Here is a 16,637-nt window from a genome sequence, read left to right as displayed (position 1 = left end):
ACTGTGGTTTGCTATGTTATTGAATTTCCCTATAGTGGCTGGGGTAAGGTGGCATCTCATTTTGATCTGTACCTCTCTGTTAGTGATTTTGAGCATTTCTTCATGTGTTTGCTGTCCATCTGAATGTTTTCTTTGATGAAGTGTCTATTCATGTTCTCTATCTACTTTGTAACTGGGTTGCTTGTCCTTTTATGTTAAGGTGTTAAGTTTTCTATATTTGCAATGGGAATTTCCTTCGTAAAAAAATTTGTCAATGCAATGTCTGGTTTTATTTCTATCACCAAGGCCCTGTTTTCCAACTATCAATCTTTTCATTTCCAATTTTTACAATCAATACATGAATAATGTGTCTTGTATGTATCTTGTATGTAATGTATCAATGTAATTGGGACTACCTGATTCATCAATTTGAGACTGCAGAAGTTGGAAGAAATGATCAGTTTCTTCATTAGGTTTAGTGGTTGATGCATAAATTTGAATAATAATTGCATTAACAGGTCTTCCTTTTATGAGCATGAATATTATCCTATCACTGACAGCACTGTACTTCAGGACAGATCTTGCGATGTTCTTATTGACAATGAACATGACATTATACCTCTTCAATCTGTCATTTTTGCATAGTAAACCATATGATGAGCAATCTCCCCCGTGTGATTTGCAGACTTGAAAAACCAAAAAAAGTTAGCTCCAAGCTGCTTCGGATAGGATGGCAATGTGATTCAGAGTGAACGATATCAGTGAATTTCCAAAGCTGTGCTTCAATCCCAAAAGCGTCTGGTTCGAATACACCAGCTGCTTCATGGGAGAATGATGGGCAATTTCCCCTCACACAATTTACTGTCTGAAGACCCACTGAAGGGTCAGCTATGAGTTAGGAAGGGAGCTCTGGTGGCTTAGTAGTAAGGAACTACACAATCAGTGAGAAGGTATGCAGTATGAATCCACCAGCTGCTCTACAGGAGAAAGATGGGTGATCTCTTCCCATAAGATTTACTGCCGATTCAATGGTGCTCAACAAAAACAATGGACACTGATCTTAATGTGTGCCATTTCATTTCTGACAACTTCTAATTTTCCTGGATTTGCACTTCGTAGATTCTACGTTACAATTATTAATGCATATTTGCAGGCACGTCTCCTTTTGAATCATGCCATACTATCATGCAGGTTCTAAAATCTTGACTTTATCCATATCATTAAAGTAGACACTACTTTGAGGTGGCAGCTCTTCCCATTTTTTTTAAGAATCTTCCAACCGAGGAGCTCATCTTCCAGCAATATACTAAATAATATTTCTCTGTTACTCATAAGGTTTTCATTGGCTAATTATTTCAGAAATGGACCAAAAGTCTGATTCCCGAGCCTGTCTTAGTCTGGAAACTCAACTAAACCTATCTACCATGGGTGACATTGATGTTATTTGAAATATCGTGGACATAGCTTTCTGAATCATAGCAAATACAGATCAGCATAGTTAGAAAGACTGACCAAGGTGTGAAGTTGAGGTCCACAGGGAAAGATGAGTGCCTTTAGGGCTGGAGGCTTTCTCCTGGAATAGGTACTTCCAGGTATTTCTGAGGAAGCTAGGCTTATTGATTAGGTTTGCTCAGTTAGTGCTTAGTGCTTTGCAGTCTGGCAGAGAGGAGTGGTTTCGGGAGGAAGGATTTAAAATGGTAGAGCTAAATAAAATTTTAACATTTCCCCAAGTAGGGCAAATACACTACTCATTCCCCATTCTGTTTTGAAGCTGTCATCTGGACCACTTAATAGAATCTGGCTCTCTGTCACCAATTTTGTAGTTTTATTTTGATTTCGCAAAGGTCTTACTTGGTGTGTAGCTGGGTGATTTGGTCATGTGTCTCTATCTCAATTGAGCTGATTTTCCATGCTAAGTCTCCCTTTATTAATTCTTGTAGGGCTGCTTTGGTTGTTACAAATTCCCTGAATCTACACCTCTCTAGGCAAAATCATTTTTTGTCAATGAGAAATGAGGAAATATAAGTCTCAGGTCATTGGGTAGCTGTTGGATTAAATTAAATGGCAATTTCTGGTAAATACTTAGTAAAACTTATCAGAAAATTTAAATCGCCTATATAAAACTTTCATTGTTTCCTACACTTTGACCCATATAAGAAAATGTAATGTTGAGGAGAGCTTCCAAAAATGTTCCCTTACTGTTGTCATTCCTCATATGAATGTGATTTGCAGTGCTGTTACATTTTTGTTAGGGTATATGTTCTCCAGTTCATTAACAGCTCTACATACAGCACAATGAAACCCTGCCTGGTTCTGGCCATTCTCACATTCTCTGCTATGCTTAAGCCTATCAGCTATAAATAATGCACGAAAGAAAAGCCATTATGCAGATCTCTCTTATTCCTTTCCTTACTAAATCTGGGTGGAAAAAAAAAATTACCTGGTCTTGATGTTAGTATTTTCCATGTGATTTGTAAGTGCACCCGAAAGTTGTATCCTATGAGAAGAAAAGAACTTACTATAACTTACAAGTTCTTAGGCTTAAGTGGCATTTTCATTTTTCTCCAACCCTTCAAATAAATGTATTCACAAAATTAACAGATCTTTTCCAAATAATTTCAGTTTTGTCTTTAAATGAAATCTTATTTTTTCTTTTATTTAAAGAATAAAAAGAACTTACATTGTAAAACAAAGATAAAAACATTAAAAATCTAAAAGGAAAGTAAAAGATTCATTTCCCTAAATATTAAAAAGGTATACCTCTAAACAGTATTTCACAGGAGATATTTAGATAAACTGGAATCATTATCAAAATCTTAATAATATAAAGTAACATTCAAATGGACGGACACTGTATATTGCCAGGCTGAAGGGCTGAACGGAGTTTTAAACTGAGAGTGGGATTTCTTCCTCTAAGTCTTCTACTTTGGCAAAAGCCAGGAGGAAGCATTAGACACTGCAGAGATTAACATAAGCCTGAAAGCATGAAAAGGTAAGCTGAGTGAAACCTTTAAAACACACATACATACACACATACAAGCTTAATAAATTGTTTTTAAATGAAAACAGTGAACCATGGTCTCATGGTTTTATTGTTTAAAATGGCTTTCCTAGTCATTAGATATGCTTTTTACCACATGACTCGTCAGAAAATTCATACAGGACTTGTATAGACTAATCATTAGGGGATTAGTCAGTTCTTCAAATCTCACTAAGTTAAACTGTAGGTTTAGGAGCAAAACAGGGACGCTCACTACCAGCAAGGAAGAAGATGCAGAGAGCAGAGCATGTGATTTGGGGCTAAAGATTCCTGCACCAGTCTGACCGGGAAATCTTCATGAGAGCAGCAGCAGCAGCAGTCTCAGCAAAGAACTAGAAACTGACATCAGCCTGCTGACCCACAGAGTCAGAGGCAGGGGCTTTCACCTAGCTTGCTGAAAGATCAAGGAAAATGTCCTGATTGGCAGAACTAAGGGAACTTTGTAACACTGACCTAAGCTGTGAGGTTGAAGGTCAAAGGACCTGTAAGCTACTTGAGAAGCTGCATTACTCACAAATTGTATACTCCTACCAACCTGAATTGTAACCTATTACCTTCCCTAATAAACCCCATGACTGTGAGTGTAGTCCTGTGAAATCTTTATGGCCACTGCAACAGACTTTCGGCCTTAGCATAGAGCCTTAATTAATAAAAGCAGGTGTGGGAATATGCAGGTTATTTCTGACTATATGTGAATTTGTTTTGTACTGTGGAGACTGTTCCACTTTATCAAGTTAACAGAGTTAAGGCTCAGCCACTCATGTGCTGCCTACACTCTTTGAACACCAGCCAATAAGCAACAATAAAAAAGGCAATCTACTTAGTATAGTAATTTCTTGCATACAAAGTTGCAATTCATTAAAAGGAGGTATTTTAATCATTGTGAAATTACTTTGACTTAAACATATGATCAATTTAGTGAGTCAGTAATACAAGATAAGGGAAACAAGTTCACAGCATAAGAGACTTAAAATTGTCCGAATTACTTTTCAAATAGATGTATGAAGAAATATACCTAGGAAAGCCAAAGAGGTATTAATTTGAATTTTTAATTCAAATTACAAATCTGTAAGACAAGGAATTTGTCTTTTTTTATTATTATTATTTGTCTTTTTAACAGCTACAAACCAGCACTCAAATATTTGCTGAATGTATTTTAAAATGGGGATAAAAATGCTATAAACAAAAATATGAGTTCTTGATGACAGTTCTTTTACTGGATTAACAGTTAACAGACTAAATAAATCCATGTAATTCTATGAAACACTAGATGAAAAGTAACAATATATCTTGGCTTTTCAAAGTTTTTAAAAATTAATTTTATGTTATTTCTTGAAAGCAGAGTATTATTAGTAAATGATGTAGCTTTTCTCTCAGGAGTCAGAATTTATGTGGTAAATACCTAATAATCATTTTGGTTCCCTCTTGCATTTTGCATTCAGTTCACAACAGTTAGATGCTAAACTGGAAACCAAGGGAAGGTGGTTAAAATCTACCCAGAGATGCCTCAGGACAAAGGTCGGGCTTTACTTCGCAAAGATCCTCACCACTGTAAAGCCAAGCACTATGGAGTGCTGCTTTACTATGAAACACATGGGGTAATCATGCATTGAAATAAACTCAATTACATGTGGGTTTTTAATTTTCACACTGCTTGTACTTAACATATAATAATTACCTTTCTAATGCAAGATTTTTAATTTCAAGAGCAGTTTTTGCCTCATCAATTTCATTTTCCAGGCTTTCAATTTTACTAAAAAAGAAAAATGAACAGCAGAATGTCAGTAACTATCAGAAAAAGGCATCACATTTTTTTAAAAATTTCAGAAACAGTAAAATGTCTGTCTAAATAAAAATCTTTTATAATCTCACTGTATTGATGTATACTTAGAGATTTGATAACCGGATGCCAGGAGCATTTTACTAATAAGTATATTGCAAAGCATTCTCATCAGTTTTCGGTGTAAGGATTCATGTGTCTTTTGGTCTTTATCCCAAATAAACACCCTCTCAATATATATGTGACAAATTATTTGGAAAATAAAACTAAGAAGACAATGTGCTAACATGGATAATACTAAATCTTAATAAGAAACACAAAGGAAATTGAAAAATAAGACATACACTTCGATTTGTTCTTCTTGAAGGATTTCTTCTGGAGTTATTTCTTCACCTACAAACACAGGATTTTTTGAAGAACATTTTAGAATAGCTATTCAAAGGAAATAAAAGTAAAATATGTAAACCATGTATGCAATTAAAAAATGAATTATAAAAGAAAATTCATTCTAAAAACCAGAAAAATTAACATGTATTTTTAAAACTAATATATCCAAATAATTATCATTCCAACATATAATCAATAAAACATACTAAAATGTTTTCCTTTTTATACTTCATCGTATCTCAATTAGGACTAACTATATTCCATGTACTTAAGAGCTATCTACTGTTACAAATACAGGAAATGAGGGGAGCTCTGGTGGCCTAGTGGCAAGAAGCTGTACTGCAATCCCAGAGGTACATGGTTCGAATCCACCAGAAGCTCTGCCGGGAAAGGAGGGACACTCTCCTCCTGTACCAGTCAGATCTGATTTGACAGTACACAGACACACAAAATAATAATAAAATTGGAAAAAAAAAACCTTGTTAAACAAATGATCACTTATATGTCTATTAGCAACAAATGAAAACTTAAGAAAACACAGTTAAGTATAATGGAATCCAAAAATAAGTACATGAAAAAAAAATACTTTTTTCCCAACATAATCCACTTCTATAATAGCTTGCCTCCAAAAACCCTATGAACCTGGAGAGAGGATGAAAGACAACCAAGCATTGAGGACTCTCCTTCATAAGGTCGCTATGAGTCGCCTGCAACTCGACGGCACTTAACAACAATAACATCAACATAGAGGGAGAGATCAGGTGGCCCAGTGGACAGAAGGCGATGCTACCAAGCCAAAGGTGGGTGACTTTTAATTCGTGGTCTTCGGGCCTGTCTTTCATTGTTTTTGTTCAGACATTCCTCTAGGTCATATAGCCCTGGTGTACAAGTCACCGTACAGCGGTAAATTGTGGTTGCTGTGAGGCTTAACACTGTGACACTGATGTGTTAAATGCGTTAATGGTTGGCTACCCAATGTGGACAGTAGTGGGGTGGAGCTTCCTGATTAAAACAAGCTTGGAAGAAGGAGTGGCATCCACTTCTGTAATAGCTTGCCTCCGGAAACCCTGTGAACCTGGAGAGAGGATGAGAGACACACAAGTGTTGAGGACTCTCCTTCATAGGGTCGCTATGAGTCACCTGCGACTGGACGGCACTTAACAACAACAAATCACTTTATATTTAATATAGCATTTTTCACCATGGTATGTTAATCAACATGGTGGGTTTTTTAAACAATAAATATTTTCTCAGTTTCAATGTAATCTTTAACATTATTTTGCCCTCCATTTTAATATTAGATACATTGTATAATCTTTCTAAACTTTTTGCTTCAAAGAAATAAAGGTTTCAATATTTGAAAAATTTCACACAGTGGAATTTCACACAGTGCTCTGCTGGTACTCTGGTGGCTTAGCAGTGGGAATTAATTTTGCTGTTTACTGAAGATCCTGCATCTTGGGTAGTCCCTGGGCTCTGCCCAGAGCCTGTGTAGCCTGTGTAGCCTGGTGGTCTCACTAAGAAGAAAGGGCCTCCACATGCTCTGAAGCCTATAGTTGATATGAAGATGTTGTTGAAAGAGGGACTCACATTTGTGTCTATGCCTGTGGTGTGTATCACACTAGCCAATTAAATGCCATCTCTGGGAAAAAAAAATAATTTTGCTGTTTAATGCAATAGCCTTGTCTCCTGTGGTCTGAATCCACTAGCTGCTCCCTGGGGAAAAGATGTGTCATCTCCCCTCCGTAGGATTTATTGCCTTGTGAAAGTGGAGAGTTGCTATTAGCTGGAATTGACTCAAAGACTGTTAGTGATATTTTATATATATAAGAATAGGAATTAGATAACAAAACACAAACCCAATAAAAATATGGAGAAAAGGGTCCTCTGGGAGCCAAGAAGCAGTAGTTATAACTAAACAATGGTGATTTCCTAGACTTCTGAGCAAAGGATCTCTTCTTCCCCATCTCATATGCCTTACCTCCTTTCTAATTAGCAAATACAAACTACAGCGTGTGATCCTGATGTGAAGAAAACATCATTTCCCATGTAACATATATTAATTTGTTCCTGGGTAGAGGAAAACTTTTAAGAAGTGAAACAATCCTATTTACCTGTTTTCTTAGGAACTTTACAATAACATAGACCAGTTTTGACTTCCATTGAGAGTGACAGGGTTTACAGGGTGAGGCATGATTCAGAAGGCCCTTTAAAGTCACATCTGTCCATTTCTCTTTCATGCACTCTTAATCAAGCACAAATGCCTTTAATGCTGAGACCACACCTAACAAGAGAGCAATGGGATCCCTTGCCTCAAATGCTTATAGGACAAGCAGCACCAGAAGCAGTGATATGAGGACCAACAGCTACTATGATGCAATTAAAGCCAGGATGTTGAGATCTTGAGATGATGGGATCTTGAGGGCTAATGACTCCAAAGAAATGGGGTGTATATACAATCATGATCTAAAATACTGATTGTGGAGTTCTGGATGCTGAGGCTAAAAGGTTGGTTCCATGTGATGCCTCCCAGGAAGCAGTCCTTATGAGAATCACAATTTATTTTTTACTTCTACACTGAACTCTACCCAAATACTTCTAAGAGAAGTTACAGACTTACATAAACAGAAAGATAGACCATGAACATGCACTATGGGGTCAATATTGTTAACATAACTTCTCCATATTTATTAAAAATTCCATCAGGCTTTTTATGCATGTATAGATACTGATAAGTTGATTTCAAAGTTTATATAGAAAAAGAAAGAAATTTAGGATTTGTTGTTGTTGTTGTTATGTGCCGTCGAGTCGTTTGCAACTCATAGAGACCCTATGTACAACAGCCCTAAACCCTGCTCTATCCTGTGCCAATCGCATTGCCTCTGACACACCCATCCGGATTACCCCAGTCACTGAATCAATCTACCTTACAGAGGGTCTTCCCCTCCTGCGCTGTCCCTCTACTCTACCCAGCATGATGTCCCTCTCTAAAGACCTCTCTCTCCTTACAACATGCCCAAAGTATGTCAGACGAAGCCCCAGAATCCTTGCCTCCAAGGAGCAGCCTGGTCTAAACCTCTCTACGATGAATCTGTTTGTTTTCTTGGCAGTCCATGGTACATTCAATACTCTTCTCCAGCACCACAGCTCAAAGGCGTCAATTCTCCTTCTATCCTCCCTAGTCATTGTCCAACTCTCTGATGCATAACAAGTGATTGCAAAAACCATGGCCTGTATCAGGGGGACCTTAGTCTCCAGAGAGACACGGTTGCTCCTGAGTACTTTAGAGAGGTCCCTAACAGCAGACTTTCCCATCGCAATACATTTTTTGATTTCCTGGCTGCTGGTGCAAAGAGTGTTGACCATGGAGCCGAGCAAACTGAAGTTGTGAATAATCTCAATCTCTTCGCCATCCATCCTGATGCTACCGATTGGTGAGAATCTACCAGTGGTGAGAATCTTTGTCTTTTTGACATTGAGCCTCAGTCCATACTGAAGGCTGCAGTCCTTGACCCTCTGCAGTAAGTACATGAGGTCCTTCTCAGTTTCAGCAAGCAGGGTTGTGTCATCTGCATAACGCAGATTGTTGATAGATCGTCCACCAATCCTAAGGCCACGCATCTCCTCATAGAGTCCAGCCTCTCGGATAATCTGCTCTGCATACAGTTTGAAAAGGTATGGAGATAGGACACATCCGTGGCGTACACCCTTCCCAATTTTGAACCATGCAGTGTTGCCCTGCTCTGTTCTGACTACTGCCTCTTGGTCCAAGTATAGGTTTTGTATTAGCACTATTAAATGTTCTGGGATTCCCATTCTTCTCAGAGTCAGCCACAGTTTGTTATGATCCACACAGTCAAATGCCTTTGCATAATCAATGAAACACAGATAGACATTCTTCTGGTATTCTCTGCTTTCAGGTAAGATCCATCTAACATCAGCTACAATATCCCTAGTACCACGACCCCTTTTAAGCCCAGCCTGGACTTCTGGCAGTTCTCTGCTGATACTGTTCCAGTCATTTTTGGATAATCTTCAGTAGAATCTTGCTTGCATGTGAAATAAATGAGATTGTTCTGTAAACAATTTTGACAAAGGATAACAAAAGCTGGAGGACTTACAGTAGCTGATATTAATCTGGTTATCAAGACAATCTGGTTTGATGGTAAAACAGAAAAATCCTTAATGGAACAAAGTAAATAGTCCAGGAACACACCCATGTCTTTCAACTAAGATAGCAAAATAATTCAATGGAGAAAGGATAGTCTTTTCCATACTTGGTGAAATACTGAAAGACTCTATGGGCAAATGATGCAATCTTGCTTGCTAAAAGTGAAGAGGACTTTAAACACTTGCTGCAGAAGATCAAAGATTACAGCCTTCACTATGGATTACCTCTCAAGAGACAAAAATCTTGACCAGTGGGTCAATAGGCAACATTATGATAGATGAAGACTGAAACTATCAACAATTTCATTTTACTTAGATCCACAATCAATACTCCTGTTACCAGAAGTCAAGAAATCAAAACATATATTGCATTGAAAAGTCAGCCATCAAAGGTCTCTTCAAAATATTAAAGAATCCCAAAGTCACTCAGTTTGAATCCACCAGATGCCCTGTTGGAGAAGGCGGAAATCGCCTCCTATGCCAGTGGGATCTGATTTGACGGTGTGCAACAAGATTTTAAAAAGTACTAAGGAGTAATGATGTCAGTTTAAAGACTCAGGTGTGCCTTTTTTCAAGCCATGTTTTTTTCAATCACATGCTATGCATCTGAAAACTGGACAGTGAATAAGGATGACAGATGACTAATTGATATCTTTGAGCTCTAGTACTGGAGAAGAGGACTGAATATCCTATGGACTGCCAAAAGAGCAAACAACTATGTCTTGGAGAAAGTGTGTCTGAGACAGGAGAAGTCATTCCTTGGAAAGGGAAATAATGCTTGGAAAAGTAGACGGTCAGCAAAAGACAGGAAGATTCTCAATGAGACAGAATGACACTGTGATATAGCAGTAATGGGCTCACATATGTCAGAGATGATGAGGATGGCACAGGATAGGACAGAGCTCAGAACTGTTGTTCAGAGGGTTGCGATGAGTATCTTTGACTTGAGTCCCTAAAAACAACAGGGGCAAAATATTGAATGATACAAGAAGCATTAAAAGGAGGGGACTGCACTAAAATCCCAGAGATATGTGGTTCGAATCCACCAGATGCTCTGCAGAAGGAGGGGCCATCTCTTCCTGTACCAGTCAGATCCAATTTGAAGGCACACACACACAAAAAAATAAAATTAAAAAAAAAAAAGGAGGGGATACACGAAGTTATTGTACCAAAAAGAATTAATTAGTCATCACTGGATCATTTCAGGAAGTTAGCATATGATCAAGAACCAATTAGACTGAAAGAAGCTCAAGCTGCACTGAAAGCACCTGACAAAATAAGGCCCCAGGAACAGATGGAACAACAAGTGATGTATTTAACCAAACAGATACAGCCCCACACATACTCATTAGCCTATGCCAAGACATTTTGAAAAAAGCTACTGGGCCAACTTAGTGGAAGAGATCCCTATTTGTTCCTATTTCTAAAAAATGTGATCCAACAGAATGTGGATATTAGCAATATCATTAATATCATATACAAGTAAAATCTCCTTAATATTATTTAAAAAATGGCTGGGAAAGGGCATTGACAGGGAACTAACTGCCAGAAATTCAAGCTGGATTCAGAAAAGGCCATGGAATGAGAACTAATGCAAATGTTCAGTAAATATTCATCAGCATGTGACTGAATAAACTGTGGCAGTTATAAGTGTACACTTTAAAGTGGTGAATTTTATATTGCATGAATTATATCTCAATTAATAGAAAGCAGTCAGACATAAAAAAGTACATACTGTATTAATTCCAGTTACAGTAAATTTTATTACAGTGCCATCCTATATAATTTTACAGTAAGAATATTTCTGTGTGTATAATATAGTAGAGCCACATGAAATCAGTAAGCATTTGATAAGTGGTTACTACAAGTGAAGAACTAAATTTTTAACATGTACAAAAAAGAGAAAATAACTCCAATTTAAAAATGGAGAAGACATGTTTTATAGGGCAAGTCTTATACTGCTTTTTTGACTTGTTATGTAGCTTAGTTACAGTGTGCTATATTCTTCGTATTCCCTAGATAAATAATTTTCTGTAAAATTGATATTATTTTCCTTAAGAGTTTTGTTAAATTCTCAAAACTTTATTTGAAAATGGAAATACTTACTTGCATCAACCATTGATTTATATTCCAAGAGTTGTTGTCTTGTCTGTGCCCTCAGCCTGTTAAAAAAAAAAGAATAGAAAGTCATACTTACAGGCTGAGTTTCTACTTATTGTCCTTAAACTAGAGTCCCTGCATGGTATCTCTGCTTAAGCACTTGGATGGTAACTGAGTCAGAGGTTTGAGTCCACCCTGAAGCACCTTAGGAAGAAGGCCTGGAAATCTATGTGTAAAAAACAATCCTTTGAAGCACAAGTCTAACACAGATGAGGCCACCATGGAAAAGCACAGGCTTGACAGCTACAAATACTTGTACCACATACTAGCCCAGCTCATTTTTTTTTTGTTCTTCAGAAGGTGATGGAACAAAATGAGTTAGCATTCAAGTCTCTTGTATATGCTTCAGTGATCTCTATAGGCCTAGTGTTAAGAAGCTGCACTACAATCCCAAAGGTACGCAGTTTGAATTCATCAGCTGCTCTGTGGGAGAAGGATGGGTAGTCCCCTCCAGGGTGATTTACTGTCTCTGAAAGACCACTGGAGGGCAACTCAAGGGCACACAACAAGCACAATGACAATCACAACATATATATTCATTTTACCCAAAAAGTATAAAGGCATATAAGGTCTCAGAGGAAGACACAAAATGGAATACAGTGGGAAAACAGCATCTGTGATGAAAAGAAAAAAAAACAAAAAACCAAACAACAAAAAAACCACACCCAAAAAACAAAAACAAAACAAAACAAAAAACCCACAAAGTATCTGTAAATTTATTCTTAGGAGGAAAGACTAGAGGAGGTCTGGTCTAAGCACAAAGTTGTTGGCGTTGTTGGCTTGAATCTACCAACCATTCCTCAGAAGAAAAACAAGGCTGTTTGCTGCCATGAAGATTTGTAGCCTTGGAAACCAAAAGACAGTATTTTATTCTATCCTGCATGGTAATTTTAAGTCAGAATTGATAGCAGTGGGTTAGGTTTAGTTTTTTAAGGCATACTAGAAAAGACTTAGAGAAGTACTAACAAAGAAAGGCCAGAATGGTAAAACCAGCAAAGATTGTAATGAGTAACAAACACAGGTTGCAACCTGCTCTGGAGACAGAAAAATACTGAAGATGGACCTTTCCAAAGGATGGGAGAGCAATGGGGTCACTCTGGAGACTAAGGTGCCTCTGAGACAGGCCATGGTCTTTGCAATCACTTGCTATTCATCAGAGAGCTGGGCAATGACTAGGGAGGATAGAAGAAGAATTAGTGCCTTTGAGCTGTGGTGCTGGAGAAGAGTATTGAATTTTTCATGGACTGCTAAGAAAACAAACAGGTTCATCCTGAAGAGGATTAAACCAGGCTGCTCCTTAGAGGCAAGGATTCTGAGGCTTCATCTGACATACTCTGGACATATTGCAAGAAGCAACCGGTCCTTGGAGAGGGACATCATGCTTGGGAGGGTGGAGGTACAGCTCAGGAGGGGAAGACCCTCTATGAGGTGGATTGATTCAGTGACTGGGATAATTGGGATGGGAGTGTCGGAGACAGTGCGATTGGCACAGGACAGAGCAGAGTTTAGGGCTGTTGTACATAGGGTCGCTATGAGTCGCAAACGACTTGATGGCACATAACAATAATCCTTGTATAGGAAAGAAACTCATATCGTTTAATTGTCCTATGATTCCCCTTAATTCAAAATTACAAAAGTAAGTAGAAAAGGTTTACCTAAAATAAATATTAATTCTTTTTTTTTAATTTTTGTGTGCGTGTACTGTCAAATCAGATCTGACTGGTACAGGAGGAGATTGTCCCTCCTTCCCCAGCAGAGCATCTGGTGGATTTGAACCGTGCACTTCTGGGATTGTAGTTGCAGCTCCTTGCCACTAGGCCACCAGAGCTTCCAATATTAATTCTTATTAAGCTATATCTACAAAGTGTTTCACATCTACTGTAGTTTCATAATCCTGGAATTATTTGTCTTAGACAGTAGAAATTATTTCAGTAAACAAGAAACTTATTTAAGTGGTAAGATCTATAAGAACCATGATATCAAAGAAATTATTTCAGTAAACAAGAAACTTATTTAAGTGGTAAGATCTATAAGAACCATGATATCAACTCTGAAGTCTGAGAAATTAGATAGTGCCTGGTTAGCACTACAAAGTCCTGGTAGCTGGCTACTACATTGTGTTCAGTTTTTGTTATTGTTTAGTGTCACTGTGTTGTCTGACTCATACGGACCCTATGAACAACAGATCTGAACCCTGCCCTATCCTGTTCTATTCTCACCATTTCTGATATACCCAAGCCAATGTGTTAGGGTGCTAATAGGGGAGAGGGGAAAGTTTGCATGTTTGAATCTACAAGCTACTACACAGGAGAAAACTGAGCTTCCTTTAGGGTATATAAACTTCCAAAATCGGTGGAGGGTCATGAGGAATTGGAATCAAATGGATGTCAGTGATTTTGGGTTTATGTCTGTTTTTCTTTTGACTCGAGAAAGTTATATGGAGCTCTGATGGCCCAATCTACAGAGAAGTGCATTGCTAACTCAAAGGCTGCACAGCTCTGGTAGTTCAAATCCATCAAATGCTCTTAGGGAGAAAGACGGACAATCTCCTCTCTTGTGATTTATACCCTCTAAAAATCAGCTGGAAGGTCAACTAGGGAGGGTTTTTTCAGTTTTGCCTCAACTGGTAATACATTAGTTTTTATCTTTATTTGTTTTATATGAGGGATAAAGTTCTGATCTGGGCTATAATAGGTGAATTCTAATAAAATTAGAGAAAAATAAGGAATACAACTCATATTCTTTAAAAAGTCCTGACTTACTGGACCAGAGAAAACTATGGCCTTCCCTAAGACAGTTCTGAGACAGTATTCAAACTTTGAGCCTAAACTATCTTGTTATCTCTTAGCTAAATAGCAGTTTATGCTATTTACGATAAATGCAAAGAGTTGTTATTGTTATATGCTGCCACATTAACCAGGACTCACAGTGACTGTATGGAAGACAGATCTGAACCCTGCCCTATCCTGACAAGATCACCATCTCTGACATACCTAACCTCACTGCAACAGTCATAGTGTCAATACATCTTGTAGAGTGTCCTACCTTTCTAAGCATGAGGTCCTTCTCCAAGGATTGGCCCCTTTTGACAACATGCCTACCTAAGAAGATTGTGCTCCTTTAAAAATAAAAATCATATCCATGAGACCAACGGGTTGGCCTTTTTAAAGCATAGATGAGAAGGTACGAGGGCAGGGAAACCAGATTACTGGAAAGAATGGGTATGCTGGACTCATTGTGAAGAATGTAATGAACTCACAAGAAATTGTTCAACAGGAGACTAATTATCTGTGTAAACTTTAACCTAAAACACCAAATATTATTTTAAAAAAGAAAATGTAAAGCAAGCTTCTTGCTTCAAATGGGTTATAGCTATAAGAGAAGAGGGGTGGGAGTCCCAGCCTCCCTCCAGGCATGTGGTGCTCGGCTGTCCCTACAACCTTGGGCCAGATAACAGCTTGTAGGGGAAGAATTAAGATTTTGAAGGCCTTCCTAAGGGATTCGGGAAGCTCTGGTCTAGTGGTAAAAGTTGCGCTGGCAACCCCAAGGTATGTGCTTGGAAGCCACCAGCTGCTCCGCGGGAGAAAGATGTGCAATCTCCCCTGCAAGCTCCCTGGAGCATCAGCTCTGGGTCGGTTTCAACTGGACGGTACAACAACAACAAGGTTCCAAGGAAAGCTTTCCTCGAAGCTCCGCATTTAACCTCCCTTAGCAACTCGGCAAGGATGGTATAATTTCCCTCCTTTGCTTCTCGCAGAAGAAAAGGCTTATTAAGGGGCCTGGGCATGCTGACCAAAGCGGGCAGCGCCTGCCAGGGGGAAAAACCTGAGCAGCAGGGCCATGTGGTCATTTCTGCTCGTCTCCAGGGCGCCAGCGGCCTCCGGCTGCCCGCCGCCCTCGTCGCCGCCGTCGTCCCTTTCGGGGTTCATGCCCTCGTCGCCGCCGTCGTCCCTTTCGGGGTTCATGCCCTCGTCGCCGACCCCTCCAGACTCCATGCCCTCGTCGCCGTCCTCTCCGGGGTCTGCGTCCCCTCCAGGATCCATGCCCTTGTCGCCGACCCTCCCGGGGTCTGTGCCCTCGTCTCCGCCATCCCTTCTGAGGTCCGTGCGCTCGGGGGCCGAGCTCTCCGCGGGATGCTGCTCCATTGCTGGTAGGCGGAAACAGCTGCCACTCGGGACGGAAGGCCGCTGAAGCACAAACAACCTCAGAGCCAGTCGCTTTTCCCGCCACCGAATCAATCTGAAAAGTGACGTCGGCAAATGCGACCAGGCCCCGCCCCTTCCGTTCCCAGTAGCCCCGCCCCTTTGTCCGGTTGCCACGGTATCATTCCGGGGTTCTTATCCGGTGTTGGTTTTTTTTTTTGTTTTTTTGTTTTTTTTTTTTTTAAACTAACAGCAGCCAGGAAATCAGGAGACGAATTGCATTGGGAAAGTCAGCTATTAGGGACCTCTCAAGAGTACTGAAGAGCAACAACGTCAGACTGGAGACTAAGGTGCGCCTGATCCAGGCTATAGTCTTTGCAATTACCTGCTATGCATCGGAGAATAGGACAGTGACTAGGGATCATAGAATTGATGCCTTTGAGCTGTGGTGCTGGAGAAGACTGTTGACTATACCATGGACTGCTGGGAGAACAAAAAGGTTTGTCCTGGAGAGGGTGAAGCCAGAATGTTCCCTGGAGTCAAGGATTCTAAAGCTTCGTCTGACATACTTTGGGCGTGTTGCAAGGAGCGACTGGTCCTTGGAGAGGGACATCATGTTTGGGAGAGTGGAGGGATGGCGCAGGAGAGGAAGACCTTCGATGAGATGGATCGATTCTGTGAGTGGAGTGGTGGGAATGAATGTGTTTGAGACAGCGAGGTTGGCACAGGATAGAACGGTGTTTAGGTCTCTTGTACATAGGGTCGCTGAGTCACAAGCGACTCGATGGCACATAACAACAACAGTAGTTGTGTATTAACAGGTCTTCGCTATGTGCATATGGATGGTATTCTATCACTCACAGCATTTTACTCAAGAATAGTTCTTGAAAGGTTATTTTTGCCAAAGACTGCAGACACCGTTCTTTTCCAGTTTGTCATTCCCAGCATAAGACCATATGATTATCTTTATTCAAAAATG

General features: G+C 39.4%; 1 protein-coding gene across 1 annotated transcript in view; it reads right to left on the bottom strand.

Annotated features, from left to right (window-relative positions):
• Window positions 1–15,661, bottom strand: part of CENPH (centromere protein H) — a 34,183-nt gene extending 18,522 nt beyond the window's left edge. Inside the window, exons 1-5 of the mRNA XM_006900042.1 lie at window positions 15,342–15,661; window positions 11,463–11,518; window positions 5,144–5,192; window positions 4,698–4,772; window positions 2,420–2,476 (exon numbers count right to left, since the gene is read on the bottom strand). Of these exons, the coding sequence (XP_006900104.1) occupies window positions 2,420–2,476; window positions 4,698–4,772; window positions 5,144–5,192; window positions 11,463–11,518; window positions 15,342–15,661 (557 nt within the window). The remainder of the gene's footprint in view (window positions 1–2,419; window positions 2,477–4,697; window positions 4,773–5,143; window positions 5,193–11,462; window positions 11,519–15,341) is intronic.
• Between the last annotated feature and the right edge of the window lie 976 nt (window positions 15,662–16,637).

The sequence above is a fragment of the Elephantulus edwardii genome, unplaced genomic scaffold (genome assembly GCF_000299155.1).
Source record: "Elephantulus edwardii isolate Elephantulus edwardi_28Jun2011 unplaced genomic scaffold, EleEdw1.0 scaffold00271, whole genome shotgun sequence".
Classification (NCBI taxonomy): Eukaryota; Metazoa; Chordata; class Mammalia; order Macroscelidea; family Macroscelididae; genus Elephantulus; species Elephantulus edwardii.
This window is presented reverse-complemented; position numbering and strand designations above follow the sequence as displayed.